General features: G+C 40.6%; 2 protein-coding genes across 2 annotated transcripts in view; both read right to left on the reverse strand.

The window, feature by feature from the left end:
• LOC107555281 (neurexin-3b-beta-like) overlaps nucleotides 1–732 on the reverse strand; it is a 49,718-nt gene extending 48,986 nt beyond the window's left edge. Inside the window, exon 1 of the mRNA XM_016238036.1 lies at nucleotides 603–732. Within this exon, the coding sequence (XP_016093522.1) occupies nucleotides 603–732 (130 nt within the window). The remainder of the gene's footprint in view (nucleotides 1–602) is intronic.
• A 307-nt stretch (nucleotides 733–1,039) lies between these two features.
• The window catches only part of LOC107555282 (neurexin-3b-like), a 359,781-nt gene continuing 343,024 nt past the window's right edge, over nucleotides 1,040–17,796 (reverse strand). Inside the window, exons 24-26 of the mRNA XM_016238037.1 lie at nucleotides 16,586–16,675; nucleotides 14,113–14,466; nucleotides 1,040–1,605 (exon numbers count right to left, since the gene is read on the reverse strand). Coding sequence (XP_016093523.1) covers nucleotides 1,040–1,605; nucleotides 14,113–14,466; nucleotides 16,586–16,675 — 1,010 coding nt within the window. The remainder of the gene's footprint in view (nucleotides 1,606–14,112; nucleotides 14,467–16,585; nucleotides 16,676–17,796) is intronic.

Below are 17,796 nucleotides of genomic sequence, written 5' to 3' on the forward strand. Positions count from 1 at the left end.
GCCCAGCATCCTTTGAAACGCTTTGAGCGGGCGAGCGGTACCGATCTTGAAGGAGGTCGCCAGCCTCCGCATGGCCAGAGCTCATTCTGGCATGACTACAGCTTTCATTTGAGCCGAGTCAAAGATTGTTACCAGGAACGAGATTCGTTGGCTGGGAAGCAATGAGTTTTTGGCAAAATTGACCCTGAGTCCCAGGCACTCCAGGTGGCTGAGGAGGAGGGCTCTGTGAGATATTAGTTCTGCCTCCGACTGGGCCAGGACGAGCCAGTCATCGAGGTAATTGACAATACAGACTCCCATCTGTCTCAGAGGGGAAAGAGCCGCATCCATGCACTTCGTAAAGGTGCGGGGGGCCAGGGACAGCCCGAAGAGAAGGACCGTATATTGATAAGCCACACCCTCGAAGGCGAATCTCAAGAATGGCCTGTGACGAGGGGCTATCTGGATGTGAAAGTATGCATCCTTCAGGTCCAGGGAAAAGAACCAGTCTCTCGAGCAAATTTGCGCGAGGATCTGTTTCAGTGTAATCATCCTGAACGACCTCCTTATGAGGGCGCGATTCAGGTGTCTGAGATCGAGGATGGGTCGGAGGCCACCATCACTTTTGGGGACGAGGAAGTAACTGGAGCCTTTTCCACGGCTCCTTTTGCCAGCAAATTCATAACCTCTGAGCGCAGTCCTCTGAGCGCAGTAACCTGGGGTGTCCTTGCTCTGCACGGAGGTGGGGATCATGCCGCTGAAGCGCGGGGGTCTTCGAGCGAATTGGAGTGAATATCCTCGCTTTATTATGCCCATAACCCATTCCGACACCCCGGGGATGGCCTGCCAGTCCTCGGCCGGCATGACGAGGGGTTGAATTAACTCGGGTGACTGGCCGCATGGGGGCAGAACACATACGAGTGATGGAAGAGGAAGTTTGCGCTTTTTTTGAAAATGTTTGTGTTTTATTATTTTTCCCGCTATCACAGCAGCAGAGCTGGAGCGCTTAGGCAGGAAATGTCGCATAGCCTGGGACGATTTCTGTGCCTCTGTGAAGCGTTCAGCAAACCCTTTGACCGCTGGGCCCAAAAGGCTCTTGGGGGAGACAGGCGCATCGAGCGTCAGCGTCAGCCATAAATGGCACCACAAGGCTGGCCATCGATCTCCCAATCGCCTGGGTGGTGGTCTTGGTGGGGCGTAGAGACAGGTCCGTCGAGCTCCTCAGATCCCTGAGGGTAGCGGGGTCCAGGCCAGACTCGGCGGATGCGAGGATTTTGGCCTGGAAGACCTGAAGGACAGCCATAGAATGAAGTGCCGCGGCCGCCTGTCCAGCTGAGGTGTAGGCGCGTCCAGCGAGAGCTGAAGTAGTCCTACACGGCTTAGACGGGTGAGTGGCTTTTGCTCTCCAGCCAAAGGCTGTGGGCGGGCAGAGATGCGCGGCCACTGACTCATCTAGGGGAGGCGGCTTATGGTACCCCTTTTCTTCAGTGCCGTTGATGGAGGTGAGGGCGGATGAAGAAGCAGTACAGAGGCGGGCGGAGTATGGAGCGCGCCACGATCTGGTGAGCTCATCGTGGACCTCTGGGAAGAACGGAGAGGTACGCTGATGAGGGGCCTGTCGGCACCCTGGCAGGAACCATTCATCCAGACAGCTGCGAGAGGGCTCCTCTGGAGGGGACCACTCTAAACCCAGCTCTTCGACCACCTTGGAGAGGATACGGAGAAGCTCGGTATCCGTCCCGTCTTTGGTGGCGCTGGGCGCGGATGAGTGAGCTCGCTCGTGGCCGATCGCTCGACCCCTCTGCCCCGCTGTTTTTTCCTCACAGATCCCTGGGAGGAAGAAAACGGGAGGCCGCGGGGGGCGGAGTCGCTCTCTGAAAAGTAAGCGATCTGTGAGCGGAGAGTGGCGAGTCTAAAACTCTCGCAATGAGAGCAAATAGCTCCTGTGAGTGCAGCTTCCGCATGGGGTTTCCCCAAGCAGGAAACGCACTCCGTGTGGCTGTCATCGGCGTGCAGGGGAGACCCGCACAAGCCGCAATAACGGCGCGGCATTTGCAACAACGCCGCTGCTCTTTTAGAAGCTCTTTGAAGTCGCCGGATGGCGGCAGAGGAAACGGACCGGAACTGCTGGAGAGCGGAGAAGCAGGGCAGCCAAGCTGAGAGGTCCCGATTCCAGCTGCGAAGGCATGTCAACGGCGAGCGGCTTCGGATCAGCTTGAGACGTAGAGTCGTCGCTGAAGGAGAAGAAATCTGAGAATCCTGTGGCGAGCGCCCACTTATATATCCAGATGCCCCGCCCATTCTGGCGGGCTTTGGCGAGCTTCATCGCCATAGGCTCGTGCAGCTCCACTGCCACAACATTGGTTCATTTTTAAAGCCCTACATGAACCAAGCCCATGAAATAGGCTTCAATTCAGGAGAAAAAAGGCTTTTTTCCCTTATGCATCTAGCAGACGCAGTACGAGTGAAGTATCGAAAGGGAACACTAGTTTATCAATAGATTATGTTAATGCAGTTTAATCTTACTGTTTTCCCCTGACACATTCATCATCATTACTTCTGCCTGTGTGCTGTGGCAAGCTTTATGCGTGCGCTTGAGCGCTTATTAGGCTACGTAGAAAATTAAAGGCTTATTAGCATGATTTAAATGGTTTATTAATAAACGTGCGATTAGTCGACTAATGCTTAAAATGAGCGACTACTAGTAGACCAGAAAATTCTTTAGTCAAGGGCAGCCCTAGTATTTGTGCACCTTCTTTCATACACAGTACAAGCCTGCGACTCCCCTCAGTACACTCTAATTGTTCCAAGCCATAGCAGGCAGGTTCAAACAGGGCCATTTATCTTCCAAGGCAAAGGAAATGGTCTTTGGCCTTGATCTTTAATCACTCCCCTGCCGCAGTGTGCAAGGTCATGAGAGAAGTGGTGACAAACAGTCGTACAGAACTGCCCTCGTCACGCTGAGAGAAAATTAGAGAGCGACACGGGCCCAACAGGATGTTTCAATTACAGCCCGAGATCAGGATAGGAAAAAATTAAGCGTCCAGTTACTGCGTGTGCTCCGTGTGTAATGGAGATGCAGAGGAAAAGGGAAATCTGGACAGAGACCCACAGGACAGAGAAAAGGCAGAGAGGGGCAAAGGACAGAGGATTGGAATCCACGATGATTATACAAAAGTCTGTTATCCAAGAAGAAGAGATTTCGCTGCTAATGCGGAACTCTACGTAATTTGAGATTTGAGGCAAATTTCTGAAAAGATCAAAATGGGAAATGAAAGGATAAGCCAATTTTGGAACACTCCGAAGAAATCAACTGCTAAAGTCATTGTAGACAACGAAGAGTTCCAAATCATTCCAAACCCATATTACTCATGTGTAAGATAAGAAAATGCAGGATATCTGAGATGCTCTTTTGCAAACAATGAAAATAAACTCAATCAAACCATAAAAGTAGACCATACGACAAGTCTTCTTGCTTTTAAATCCATCATGGCACTACATTTGTGGAAAGCAATTAATTTTGTCCTTATTTTTCAATCAAAATCTAATCGTACTTCGTCAAGACAGACCCAAATCACAACCTGTAAAGCTGGACATGAATGTAAATGCTCTTTTAGTTCTTCTAAAAAAGCAGCTATTTCATTAGCTTATTTAAGCAGACATCTATGAGCTTCCAAACCTTCCTCCAGACAGCAGCCACATTCAGACAATAAATCATTCTTGAGATGTTTCATTACAACATCAGAAAAAGACGGCAGTGTGTTTACCCTGTGCTTATATACTTACTGTCATTCTCTCGCGTCATAGAGAGGCTTAATGTGAGCGGTGCTGAAAGATGGTCCTCACTGCAGAACACAAGATCCAGGGGGCGAGGTTGGATCCAGATCCAACTCCTCCCACCTTACATATACCTAAACCTACCTGTCTCCACCCCCTGATCCCTAAACCTACCATCTCCACCACCTAGATGTGGATCCAACCCCACCCCCTGGATCTTTGTTCTGCAGTGAGGGGCTACTGGGTGCTGATCTGAATACTGATCCTGCAGGGAGTCTGAGCTCAAAGGGTCTTTCAGTGAGCACAATGTGGGATTCAGCCCTCAACGGCTACCATTCACATCTACTCCAGCAAAGCCACAAAAAGACCTATACTGAAACTGAGGGACATGATCAATAATGATAATTCCATTAATCATAAAATCAAGTATGACCACATGTTGAGCATATAATGGTTCCTAGAACTGAATGATAATAAACCTAAAATGCACACTCTTCCATAGCTCTGATAGTGCTTTTCATTTTAGTGAAATGATACATTTTGATCTCACCAATTAATATGAATACATTTTTGTTGTTAATTACATAAATAATAATTATAGTTATTACATGTATAACTAATACTATTCAACAATTACTGTACTTCCTGTCCTCAATACAATTGGCTGAGTGGCATTCCAAGAGTGCTGATATACAGTCCTGCATGCACAGGGACTTGACACTGTTTTTATCAGTCGACTCTTCTGGATTTACTTATTTCAGGCAGAATGTCATTCTGACAGTCTCTGAATGATTTACTCAATTACTTCAAAATAAAAACTGATTCATTCAGCAGGGTTGTTTTGTTTGGAACGGTTTTGTTGACTGAGTAAAAGTTGACAAATAACTGGCAATACTGTCTAAAATGTAAACTGTATTGGTACTACAGATCTAACTTAATCACTTTTGGGGCCAGTATAATACATTTTAGGGACTCTAGGTACAGATTAGTCTGATGTTTTTTATTAGCAGTTTTTAGTTAAGATAACTGTCACAGTCTTGTCATTGTCTTACAGTCTTTCCTGTTTGACCTATAGTTTTCCCTCATGTGTCTGATTAGTTATCTCTCTCCCCTATCATTGTTAATTATCTTGTTAGTCCTGTCTTATTTAAACTCTGTGTTTGGTCCCAATGTTTGGCCGGTCTCGTCTGTTTTATGTGGATAACGTGGATTATACCCTGATAGTTGGTTTATTAAATATTATTGAACTCTTCTTCTTCGTCTTTATTAGGTTGCTACACACACACCGTGTGACAATAACTCACTGTTAAAAATTTTAGTGTGAAATTACTGTATATTCCAGGTTAATAACTCTCAGAAATTTCTTGTAAACAAACAGCATCATACTGTGTTTCTACAGTGCAGATGTACTATGAAGGCACCAAGCATGCAATGCAGCATGAATAGATCATGCTGTAGAGTTTTGTTTTATTATTCTTGTTGGTTTTTTTTGTGCTATTGAACTTGTTTTGGTTCACTTTTAGCAGTTTGTGTTGTTGGTTTATTTTGTAATGTTGGTTGATGTTGTAAGTGTTGTTTTTATTTGTTGAGTGTTACCATTGTTGTGTTTTTTATGTCGAGTATTGATGTCACATCTTTCAAAAATGTATCTCAGCAGTTGCTTCACTATTGTGAAAGATTCATCCACAAACGGTTATGAATATGAAATAAGTTATTGATTAATCTTCATGCTTAAATACTGCGAAAATAAAATCTTTACGTTCATGTTAAGAATAGTTTGACTATCTTAAAGTCAGGCATTTAGTTTATTTCAGATTCTAGCGTGTCATCATTTTGACAAATGATTTCATTTGTCACACTTCTGACATGACTAGATCAGAAATTTTAATATGAATATGCAAGGTCAAAGAGCCCCAAACAAATGGGATCACCAATCACAGTTATAGTGACTTCAAAACAATTACAGTAGTAAACAACTAAATTTCTCACAGTGGCACACATAACGACAACTTTATAATGTGAATTCACAGTACATTACTGTGATGTTAGCATCATTCTGCTGTTCATTCACAGTAATTTGTAAGAAAATGACCCAGCATGCATTGATTTCACAGTAAATTTCTGACTACAGTAATTTATTGTAAAATAATACTCTTTAATTCCGTAAATTCTTGGCAATTTTTTACAGTGTACATTTGTGAAATTGTATCTTGACAGTTGAACTACTTTTAATCATGAATAGTTTGACAACTATACTATCAAAGTTACTTTCCCAATAATTGTTTACACAAGCTGTTGTATGGGCTTTGTGTTACATTCTTACATTAATACCGCTATTTGTTTTTGTAACACCTTTAGCTCCTCAGTGTCAGGGGAGCTGAGATAGATTGAGGCGATTGTGTGCACTCATACAGAGCAGAGGATTTTTGCTTCCCTGGGCCACATGTTCGCACACATCCCCTGCATGCTTTTTTTCTAATGAGCCCTTCACCCTCGAAGTCTCCCATCCATCTGCTACCTTCATGTAATTGGGACCACCAAGCTGTCCCAAGGCACCCAGCATCCATCTCTCTGTGTGCAGCATGAGAAAAAGACAGTGAAGTGAAATTACCACGTAGATCGCAAACAAGTACCTCATTGCTGCTGACCTTTACATGATTCTAATGTGCCCATCTGCAGGCAACCACTGTGGAGCCATAGGGCAATGAAGTTCAGGCTGAAGGGACAACATATAGGTATTGTTGTGCGTGTGAATTGCTATAAAGCAGCTACATCCTGGGATCATAAAATGGCTTTTGCAGGGATTGCAGAGGCTCTGAAGTGACAGCTGTCTGTGAGACTTCAAATGAATAAGACATAGCGCACTAGGGGGTTTCATCATGCAGGAAAATTAATGTGCCCTTAAACTGTGTCTACCTGTGTAAAGTACCTGCCAAAATCTTTATGGCTTACAACTCAAAATTCTTTGGCCATGTACATACTGCAGCTCTTCAAAAAAAAGATAGTGACAACCACATTTACAGTACATTAAATGTAGTGTCTACTGGGGTAAGGTTAAGGGATCTAGAATATGGTTATGCTGAATAAGGCATCAATATGTGCTTTATAAGTACTAATAAACAGCTAGTATGCTAGTAATATGCATGCTAGCAAGAAAATAGTTAATAGAGAATAAAAAGTGTTATAGAAGAATGGGAACAATATCTTTCTAAATACATGACTATTCAACAATTATTTCGAATGCAATAATCAATTTGGCACAAATACAATTTACATAAAATTCAACATGATTTCAGATGGCAGCATTTAACTACATATTCCTCTATGAATAGAGAATAACTACAATGCCATGCAAGAACCCAATTCTGTTCTTTTACACAAACAGTAAATCTGTTCTTTCACACAAAGCTTGCTATAGTATTCAGAAAACAGCTGAGACACTAAACGACACTGTAAAATCCCTAAATACATCCGTTATAGAGTATGAGGGTGTGTTGTGTTTCCATTTTCACATTATTTTTCTCACCTATTTTTTACTTTCACCTCATCACTATATACTCAACACAAATTGCTTCTCTTTGCTTTTTTCTCCATCTTTTTCTCTCCTCCCCCACACTTAAACAGCAAATAATCAAGCTGTGTCCTGTCGACTACATTAACTACAGTAATTGAGTGCGTTGGAAGAAGTTGTCTTTCTTTCTGTTCAGTGGCAATGAGAATTCCCCACTGCTACTCTCCTTTAAGTGCAAGACTTGCGCAATCAAATAATGACTACATCCTCAAAAGGCATGTATTTGAAGCAGTGGTGATGGAGTAGTGGTTTAGCGTATCTAATGCTTGTGAGGCTTGCAGGTTTAGCCGTGACTCACACATCGTTAAAACAGCACATAGCTGAAATCACTGGAATTAGTCATTCAGTTTGGAGGCGGATGATGAGAAGTGAGGTAAACAGGTAAACAAATAGAACACTTAGAGCTGGATGCAATGGTGCACTACAAGACAAAACATTAGGGTTGGCAATTCTGATGTTTGCAGTGTAGCGTCTGGACCACTCAAACACACAATATATTTTGTTAGCTAGATTTAACAAATACTCTGTAACACCCCAGGAAGCTGAACAGGCCCCTGGTTCCATAAGCAATGCTGACACCCGATACATTTACGACCTCCTGGAATTTAGGTGAAGAAAATCGCTTCCTTGCCCATAAGGAAAATCCACAAGGGAAGGACTTTTCTTTGCTAATTAATTAATAGGAAAACCTTTCTTTGAATGAACACACATGATCCTTCAGGTCATTGGGTATATTATTGTCATCGTGTATTTTGTCTTTGATATTTTTAGACTATTTTAGGCATGCTTGTGAGGGAACCCATTCCTGTCATCCTTTCACTATAAGTAACTCTACCATGTCTAGTATCTATGAATTCGTATTCGGATGATCTAATTGAGAGTGTATATTGTATGTTTACACCTACGCAACATATTAGTGTTCTAAGAGTCTTTAATAATTTTTACACAAGCTTCATATGCAAATTACCATGCTTTCAAACAAAGGGCCATAAAAACGCCCCAGTATCTCAGAACCCCCACTTGAGATTCCGGACTTCCTCATTGGACAAGCCCATCTTGAGAGGCGTGAATCTTTGCAGGCTTTAAAGGCCACACTTCATGTGACCCGCCCAGTCGGTGGTTTGTTTTAATTCTGAGAGGATGTAAGAAAAACGCTTCCGGAAACGCTAAGCTCGTGCCGAAGCGGCCTTGTCCTTTCCATTCTTCAAGTTACTCTGACGCAAACTGGTTCTTTCTCATCATTGTATCACACTTGACGTGGTTCATTGTTTGCTTATAACTGGAGTCACTTAATCATGCAGATTTATGCTACAAGCTTTTGTAGAATTGTACAGTAAGAAAGTTATTTCCCTTAACCAGGAAACTAACGTTCTCAGAATTGACAAGACAGTTGACCCTGAGAGGTCAGCTAAATATCTACAGCGGATCTAAAATATGAATAATTAATTATAACTAGTTATGGTTAATTATTCATATTTCCTCATGAGCTGATTCGTTACAGCATCTTTTGCTTAAACTCAGACACAGACATCCATTGATGGATGAGAAGCAGGTTCAGCTGTGCTTTCGGCAATCCCATTCACTGTATTATCTCTTTCCACACTCTCAAGATATATCTGGCTCTGTCCTATCTATAGATTGCTCCATCAGAGCTTCCTCTAGTCTTCAACTAAAATTGCGTGAGGTTCAGAAATGAACCCTCCTCACCAGCCGAGGTGCGGACAATTACATACCTAAAAATATGAATTGACAGTTTTTGCCAGACCAGGGTATCTTTTTTTTTAAGACCTGCACAAATGAAATTAAAATAACTGTAAAAATCATGATATCATGAGTTCAGATACAGGTTTTCACAAACAAAAAGTTTTATAAAGTGATAAACTTCACATTTCAGCCTTTAGACTTTTTTTTTTAAGAAAATGGAGTCAAAAGTATCAATTATTATATTAATTTAAACAATTGTTATCAATCAATTATTATATTAATTAAATAAAATATAAATATATGTTACTGTCTTAATTGTTTAAATTTTTATAATGCATTATCTTCTTGTCGATCCACCAGTTCACATTTACAGCTCTGTGTTTGCTACGTAAAAACATGGGTTGATTTTCACGTTGGTCTGGACAAAAACAGCAGACGGGCTTTGGAACGGCAGATATATATCGGTTTCCCCGGTAATTGCAGTACACAAAGCAGCGATACACCTGACTTTGAAATGTGTAGAGCTTTATTTATTCAATAAAATCATGTCCTTTTGAAGTTTATTTGTCACATCAAGCCGTATCGCTATTTGTCTTACCGTCCTCAAATTTAAGTCCTACTGAAAACATAATTAAGACTTTCTTGTACCATTTAAGACTTTTTATGGCCTTAATTTTGATACAACTAAATTTAGACTTTTTAAGGGTCCGTCAACTGTCCTAATTTTTGAGAATGCCATTGTTTTTCTGTCTGCGTGCCACTTTCTGCTCTCTTCACTGCATGCACGAGTCACGACTGCACATCTGACCGTAGCAAAAGTTAACCATAGAAACAACCCGTGGCACCGTAGAACCCAAACGGCTCTACTGAGCCGATCTTGATGTGCTTGATATAAATTTGATTTTATTTGAAAATAGCATTTGGCATTTATTTATTTCATTATGTCAAAAGGCTACATAGTACAGGTGGACGCATCTCACGGTCCAGATTCAGACTGGAGTCCACCAGTTGTCGACCCCAGCTCTAGTCTGTACAGTATGTACTCTAACACATACCGAAGCAGCATTCGTGTTCACACTTGACAAGGAGCTGGAATACAAGGACAAAAAAACACACATTAAAGGAGAGCTAACAGAGGGAATGTGCCCTTTACCTTCAGACAAATTTGTCCGAGACACCCTGGTTGAGAAAAACGCTTACAGCCTAACTATATCTAGAAAATGTTGCACAACAGCTTGCAGCTATTAGTATTGATACTCCTATTATTGCTCCATCAAGGGCGCTGACTGTACCCTCTGTGGAAAGAATAATAAAAAAAACAGCTACCACCACTAAACAGCATGTGGTTGTGTGCTCAGTGTGGTCTTCAGTCATGTCAGCATTTCTACAATGCCTCTTGCTTCTGTTGTTCCCTAGTGTTTAGAAGCATCATTGAGCAAACAGTGGCCCGGGGCACAGTGAACAGCCCTTGCTGGAGATGAATGGATATGCACGCTCTCACTACTCTTCTACCAGAGATCAAGTGTGAGGCAAGACCTCTCCCAGGAGTCCCATCATTAATTAGGCATGAGATTGCTCTACTGTCCCTGCCTGGATCAGCTCAATCCATTTATGGATAAAATATGATCGCACACCTCTTACATTTCGGACCCTGAGGTGGCCTGCAAGGGCGAGGAATCAGAGGGCTGTGCCAAATAGCACCTTACAAGTGTAGCCGCGGGACCCCAAACCACTCAGAACAGCCCAACATCGGTCACAGCCTGGGACCCTCAGGGGGTGGAAAACCTGTCAGCTTCTACAGGTACTTCTCTTGCTGTCTATGCTGACAGGCAGCAAGGGAGTGTTAAAAGTGAGACCTATGGAAAATTAATTTGTGGGCACAGCATGAATCAAACTGCCTGATGGCCTGGAAATTGATCTGGGAGAGCTTGTCTTAGAAAAAATACGCTTACAACAAACCCAAAATGGAGATCTTGTTGGAGTGAGAACATTACTGTACAAATATTTTGACTATTTATTAAAGATGTTGTGGCTAAAACCTGGATCTCTAATTTTGCCATACATGTGAGAGCGTCTTATAAAATTCACAGATCAAAGCAGAAAAAATAAAGTGCTCATAAAATGTGTGATTTGTTTCACTGAATCTCTTTTAGAATGCATTACAGATTAATTAGCTTTCATGAGCGATATAGCACTTTCAATGATCATCATATTGCAAATTAAAGTAGGATGTGTCCTGGAGCAACATTCCTGTCAAACATTGTCCTAACCCTAACCTAACCCCAACCAACTCAAGGGGCAGTGATTGGTAAAATCAAAGGCTGATGATTGGTCGATCAGAATGGTACAATCCACAGCCCTCAACCTAAGCCTAGTCCCAAACCCCAACCCTAATCTTGTGTACATCACTTAAATTTGATATTATTCCAGGGCCAACATGGATGTTAATACAGGAGAATGCCTTACTCAGCAAAAGCACAGACTGTAACCATGTACTAATAATCATCAATTTATCTATTCTCTCTCTCTATATTGCTTCTGCTATGTAGGGTCACAGGAATGCTGGACTCTATCCCAGCATCTTTGGCCGAAAGAAGGGAAACAGGTGGGCTGTCCCTCACAGGGCTAAAATACACAGACAGATACACACATTCACACTCTCAATCACACCTAATGCAGTCTCTAGTTCACCTAACCTGTAGATCCTTGGATTGTTGGGGAAATTGAAGTATTCAGACGAGCCACTCCAACATGGAAAGCACAGAATGATGTCCTGATTTAGCCATGACTCAGCAGGGGACCTTTTTGCTGTGAGGTAACCGTGCTAATATTCTAACATGATATATAAATAGCATTCACGCAGGGCTGAGGCCTACTAGTTAGCATGTTAAATCATGGGTGATGTGAGTTCACACCCAGCTCCTGTCTTATTGGAAATATAGATAGCTAAAAGGCCAAGAAGGAAAAAGAGCCTTTATGCCCTGAAATGATCTGCATGTGAGTTTAAAGGCTCTTATCAATGGTTGGGTTGCCAACGCACTGATGAAGTCAGCACTAACACGAGAGGTTATTATTATGTTGGCTGATCTGTTTAAAGGTGAGGAGAGAATAAGTCTTCTTGGCCTATCGCTGAGTAGTGCCCTAGAGAGAGTTATGGCTTTAATACGAAGACTGCTGCTTTAATTTTTCCCCTAGCATCAATGAAATGGTCAGCATGATCAGACATTCATTGGGTTCATGTCAGACTGTGTTAAAAGAAAGCATTCTGGTAGTCGACAGACTCCAAAAGGCATCTACTCAGCACATACAGTGGAATGTATCACATATCACCCCCAGGGAAGATAGTCATCATATACGCACACTTATATAATCCCCACACTTCATTACTTTCTTTCTTCTGTGAAACAAACACACAAAAAAACCCTGTATTTTATAGTGCCAAGCTCCAAAATGAAAAAAAAAAAAGTTGCATAAAATTATAAAAAAAATTCTATTTAATGTTTTCTAAAACAAACGATAATGATAGCTTTGTGTGAGGAACAAACTAAATTAAGACGTTATTCATCACTTATAATCTTCCCCTCATTTGGAGCACACAAATGCTGACTTTTTGGCACACTAGTCACATAAGGTATGATGTTTTTAATGGCAAATGCCATTGTTCTTGCCATGGCTAAGGCAGAGGGGAAGATTATTAGTAAAGTACAAGTAAACTACAACAAATTCAGTCTGTTCTTCACACAAAGCTATGCTATTACTTCAGAAGACTTGGATTATATGTGCATGACTCATATGGGTACTTTTATGGTGTTTTTAATTTATTTTGGAGCATGTCAGTATAAATCACCATCCATTTTCCATGCGGGAAAAAGTGAAGCTGTTACCTTCAACTTATATTCTTCTTTTGTGTTGCACAGAAGAAATTAAGTCATAAATGTTTGAAACAACATGAGATGATAATTTTTTCCCAATTTTTGCCCACCTTTCTTTAAGTGTTTTACATATTTTACAGTACATAAACGTTTGAATGCTGGACACGGACACACACCATGCCTCATTGGAAAATTTCGATAACTTTAATACTAAAAGGGCAGTAGACAAAGGTTTAGACATGAGAACTGAATGTCTCTTAACTTATCATGTCTTAGAAGAAATACAAATGCACAATAAACATCTTTACACTGCTGAGTATGTGGCCAACCCTCACAATTTTGCCTTGGTTCAAGGAGATAAAATGGAGAAAATCAATAGATCTTACCTGAATGGTGGGTGGTGAACGCTGCTTGCGGGTAGTGGTGGTTGACAGGGTGGTGGTGGTCTCGATGAAGGTGGTTGCATAAAATTATAAAAAAAATTCTATTTAATGTTTTCTAAAACAAACGATAATGATAGCTTTGTGTGAGGAACAAACTAAATTAAGACGTTATTCATCACTTATAATCTTCCCCTCATTTGGAGCACACAAATGCTGACTTTTTGGCACACTAGTCACATAAGGTATGATGTTTTTAATGGCAAATGCCATTGTTCTTGCCATGGCTAAGGCAGAGGGGAAGATTATTAGTAAAGTACAAGTAAACTACAACAAATTCAGTCTGTTCTTCACACAAAGCTATGCTATTACTTCAGAAGACTTGGATTATATGTGCATGACTCATATGGGTACTTTTATGGTGTTTTTAATTTATTTTGGAGCATGTCAGTATAAATCACCATCCATTTTCCATGCGGGAAAAAGTGAAGCTGTTACCTTCAACTTATATTCTTCTTTTGTGTTGCACAGAAGAAATTAAGTCATAAATGTTTGAAACAACATGAGATGATAATTTTTTCCCAATTTTTGCCCACCTTTCTTTAAGTGTTTTACATATTTTACAGTACATAAACGTTTGAATGCTGGACACGGACACACACCATGCCTCATTGGAAAATTTCGATAACTTTAATACTAAAAGGGCAGTAGACAAAGGTTTAGACATGAGAACTGAATGTCTCTTAACTTATCATGTCTTAGAAGAAATACAAATGCACAATAAACATCTTTACACTGCTGAGTATGTGGCCAACCCTCACAATTTTGCCTTGGTTCAAGGAGATAAAATGGAGAAAATCAATAGATCTTACCTGAATGGTGGGTGGTGAACGCTGCTTGCGGGTAGTGGTGGTTGACAGGGTGGTGGTGGTCTCGATGAAGGTGGTGGACATCTCTGGGGGCATGGAGGTGGTGGTACGTGAGGGGCTTCTGCTGGTGGGCACATCCCCCACCAGTCTCACACTGCCATTTATCTTGATGTTAGCATGACCTTCAGCTGCCATGTTGAGAACCTTCAGGCCATTGTAATAAAGACCAGAGAGCTGGCCTTGATACGGTCGCTTGCGGTCATTACCGCCTATTGAGATGGTGGCTTGGGTGTTAAAAATGGTCAGCTGACGACCTGAGGGGAAGACCAGTGAAGGAAAACACAGTCAAAATGGTTTACGTCATTTATTTTTTATTTATTATTATTATTTTTTTTAAATTTAGCTAATTGATTAATGTTAACATTAACGGTCAAGCTTTTAAAATCCATTAAAAATTAAAATGAGCTTTTTCTTTTTTTTGCAGAGTCCACTCTAAGGTGCTTCTCATGCAAATGTTTTGGGGAAAATTCCAAATGGCTTTTCATATGGTTAGAAATAGAAATGCAGGCTGATTAAAACTACTACACATTTACAATATATTACAGCGGGCAAGGAAGAAAGCTCATCTCATACATTTCAAAGGAATGTCATGTTGATTCATGCATGTAGAACCACTAATGGGATTTCAATGTGGTTTTAGACAGTGTTAAAGGGACTTTATAATCATCTTATGTAGTTTAGGCAATGACCTTTAAACGCATTTAATAATCCAAAGGACTTTAATGGTAAATTTGATAAATGGTCACCCCGCCCTTTCATCCTGTTTTTGAATGAAACTGAAGAGGTGTCGGTCGATTTCATCACCGGCTTCAAACACAAAATTGCTTTAGTCTGCAAAGTGGTGTTTCACTTCAGCACCAATTTGTTGTTTTTGGAAACGTGCTGCATTAAGGGTTGGGTTTTTGGGCTATTCCACCACTAACATTAACGCTATGGAAGATCATTCCAATGAAAAGTTAAAAACAAGCATCCTGACTTTTGTTGAGTTTTGGTTTAGATTTAAAGTTGGAGTCCAGAAGCTACAGTACATACTTATGCAATGTTATTCTTAGTTACCAGTCCCTTTAACTGGTCAATGATCTGATGGAAATAACAAAAGAGGATCATAATCCACATAAAAAAAATAATGCTCAACGAAATTATTACGTAATGGGAAGGGAAGTAAATTATGAAAATGTTTAGGTTAATTAGTGGCAAAAGGCTAAGCAAAGACTCATCAGACCTGGTTGGACAAAAATATAACGAAACGAAATGACAAGGAGCATATGAACGCAAATTAAAATCAACAAAAAAACAAAACACTGAGGGTCTTGTGAGGGTTACCTTTCTCATGTAGCCAATCTTCGACCGGCCGGGTATATTTGAATGGGATTTTCTTATTAGCCATTTGATAACGCTCATTGTCGCTGTTGCCTTTAAAGTTTGAAAGACATCTTAGCACATTGCACATTTATACACTGTTTAAGAAGGTTTAGCCGTGTTTAAAATTATTTAGGTCTTGTTATCATAGGCAGTTTAGGTTTCATTGTAAGTTTAACTTCAGTTGTAAGATTATAAGTAAGATTAAAATCATTTTTATTAACTAGTAACCAACTAAAACAGTTTAACAATTATTGCAGCAGGAATCACACAACACATTTAGACTTTAAAACAAAATACAGGCATCTGTTAAAGCGAGACATACTAACAATTCATTTCAAACTGCATTTCCACTGAGCTTCTGTAACAGGTGATCTCCTGCTCAGCAATCTTTAAAATGGGGTGTAAATATTTTTCCCACTGGACATCACATGCTTTTACATTTCAAGTTGCCAAGGAACACTTTACAAACTATTAAGGTAAGGGAAAGAGAGAAAGGGAGTGAATGAGAAAGAGAGAGAGAGAGACAGAAATAAAAAGAGAGAATGTGTAGAAGCTCTAAACCTGCTGGGAAATAAGGCTTTTGATGACACAGATTTGAAGAAGACACTGCATACAGATGAGCTCATTACAGAATGGTGTGAGGCCTGCTGCTGCGGGATCCCTGGAAGACCTCTGAAGCATTGGGTCGCTTGTATATTTCGCCATTTTTTGGACTTTGTTACACTTCTTTCTCTGACTGGAGTAAGGTGTTAGGGCTGTAAGATGGATCTAACATCTGCCATCTTGGGTGTACTTATGTCACATTGATTTCTTCAAAGAATGTTGGAGCTTTTCATATTTCAAGCAAATGTTAGATGAAAGTTGGGCATATTGAATGAAATGGCATGTTTTCTTTCAAACTAAAGGATATTAAACAGATTCTAATTTTTGAAGTTGCTCTTTTCAAGGAGCATATGAACGCAAATTAAAATCAACAAAAAAACAAAACACTGAGGGTCTTGTGAGGGTTACCTTTCTCATGTAGCCAATCTTCGACCGGCCGGGTATATTTGAATGGGATTTTCTTATTAGCCATTTGATAACGCTCATTGTCGCTGTTGCCTTTAAAGTTTGAAAGACATCTTAGCACATTGCACATTTATACACTGTTTAAGAAGGTTTAGCCGTGTTTAAAATGATTTAGGTCTTGTTATCATAGGCAGTTTAGGTTTCATTGTAAGTTTAACTTCAGTTGTAAGATTATAAGGCATTTTTATTAACTAGTAACCAACTAAAACAGTTTAACAATTATTGCAGCAGGAATCACACAACACATTTAGACTTTAAAACAAAATACAGGCATCTGTTAAAGCGAGACATACTAACAATTCATTTCAAACTGCATTTCCACTGAGCTTCTGTAACAGGTGATCTCCTGCTCAGCAATCTTTAAAATGGGGTGTAAATATTTTTCCCACTGGACATCACATGCTTTTACATTTCAAGTTGCCAAGGAACACTTTACAAACTATTAAGGTAAGGGAAAGAGAGAAAGGGAGTGAATGAGAAAGAGAGAGAGAGAGACAGAAATAAAAAGAGAGAATGTGTAGAAGCTCTAAACCTGCTGGGAAATAAGGCTTTTGATGACACAGATTTGAAGAAGACACTGCATACAGATGAGCTCATTACAGAATGGTGTGAGGCCTGCTGCTGCGGGATCCCTGGAAGACCTCTGAAGCATTGGGTCGCTTGTATATTTCGCCATTTTTTGGACTTTGTTACACTTCTTTCTCTGACTGGAGTAAGGTGTTAGGGCTGTAAGATGGATCTAACATCTGCCATCTTGGGTGTACTTATGTCACATTGATTTCTTCAAAGAATGTTGGAGCTTTTCATATTTCAAGCAAATGTTAGATGAAAGTTGGGCATATTGAATGAAATGGCATGTTTTCTTTCAAACTAAAGGATATTAAACAGATTCTAATTTTTGAAGTTGCTCTTTTTCATACTTTGAACTATAAGTACACCAATATAGTGAACAAGTCTATACTTTTCTAATGCTTTTATGGTGCTTTTCTTGTATTTTTTTCAAACTAAACAGCATCTGTACCCATTCACTTCATTGCATGAAAAAGAGCAGCATGAACTCTCTTCATGCTGGGTAATCAACATCAGGGTAAGTAGATGATTGCAGAATTGTCGTTTTTGAGTTCATATGCAATTTCACATACATCAAGCGGGGG

Source organism: Sinocyclocheilus grahami, unplaced genomic scaffold (genome assembly GCF_001515645.1).
Source record: "Sinocyclocheilus grahami isolate Dianchi unplaced genomic scaffold, SAMN03320097.WGS_v1.1 scaffold530.1, whole genome shotgun sequence".
Classification (NCBI taxonomy): Eukaryota; Metazoa; Chordata; class Actinopteri; order Cypriniformes; family Cyprinidae; genus Sinocyclocheilus; species Sinocyclocheilus grahami.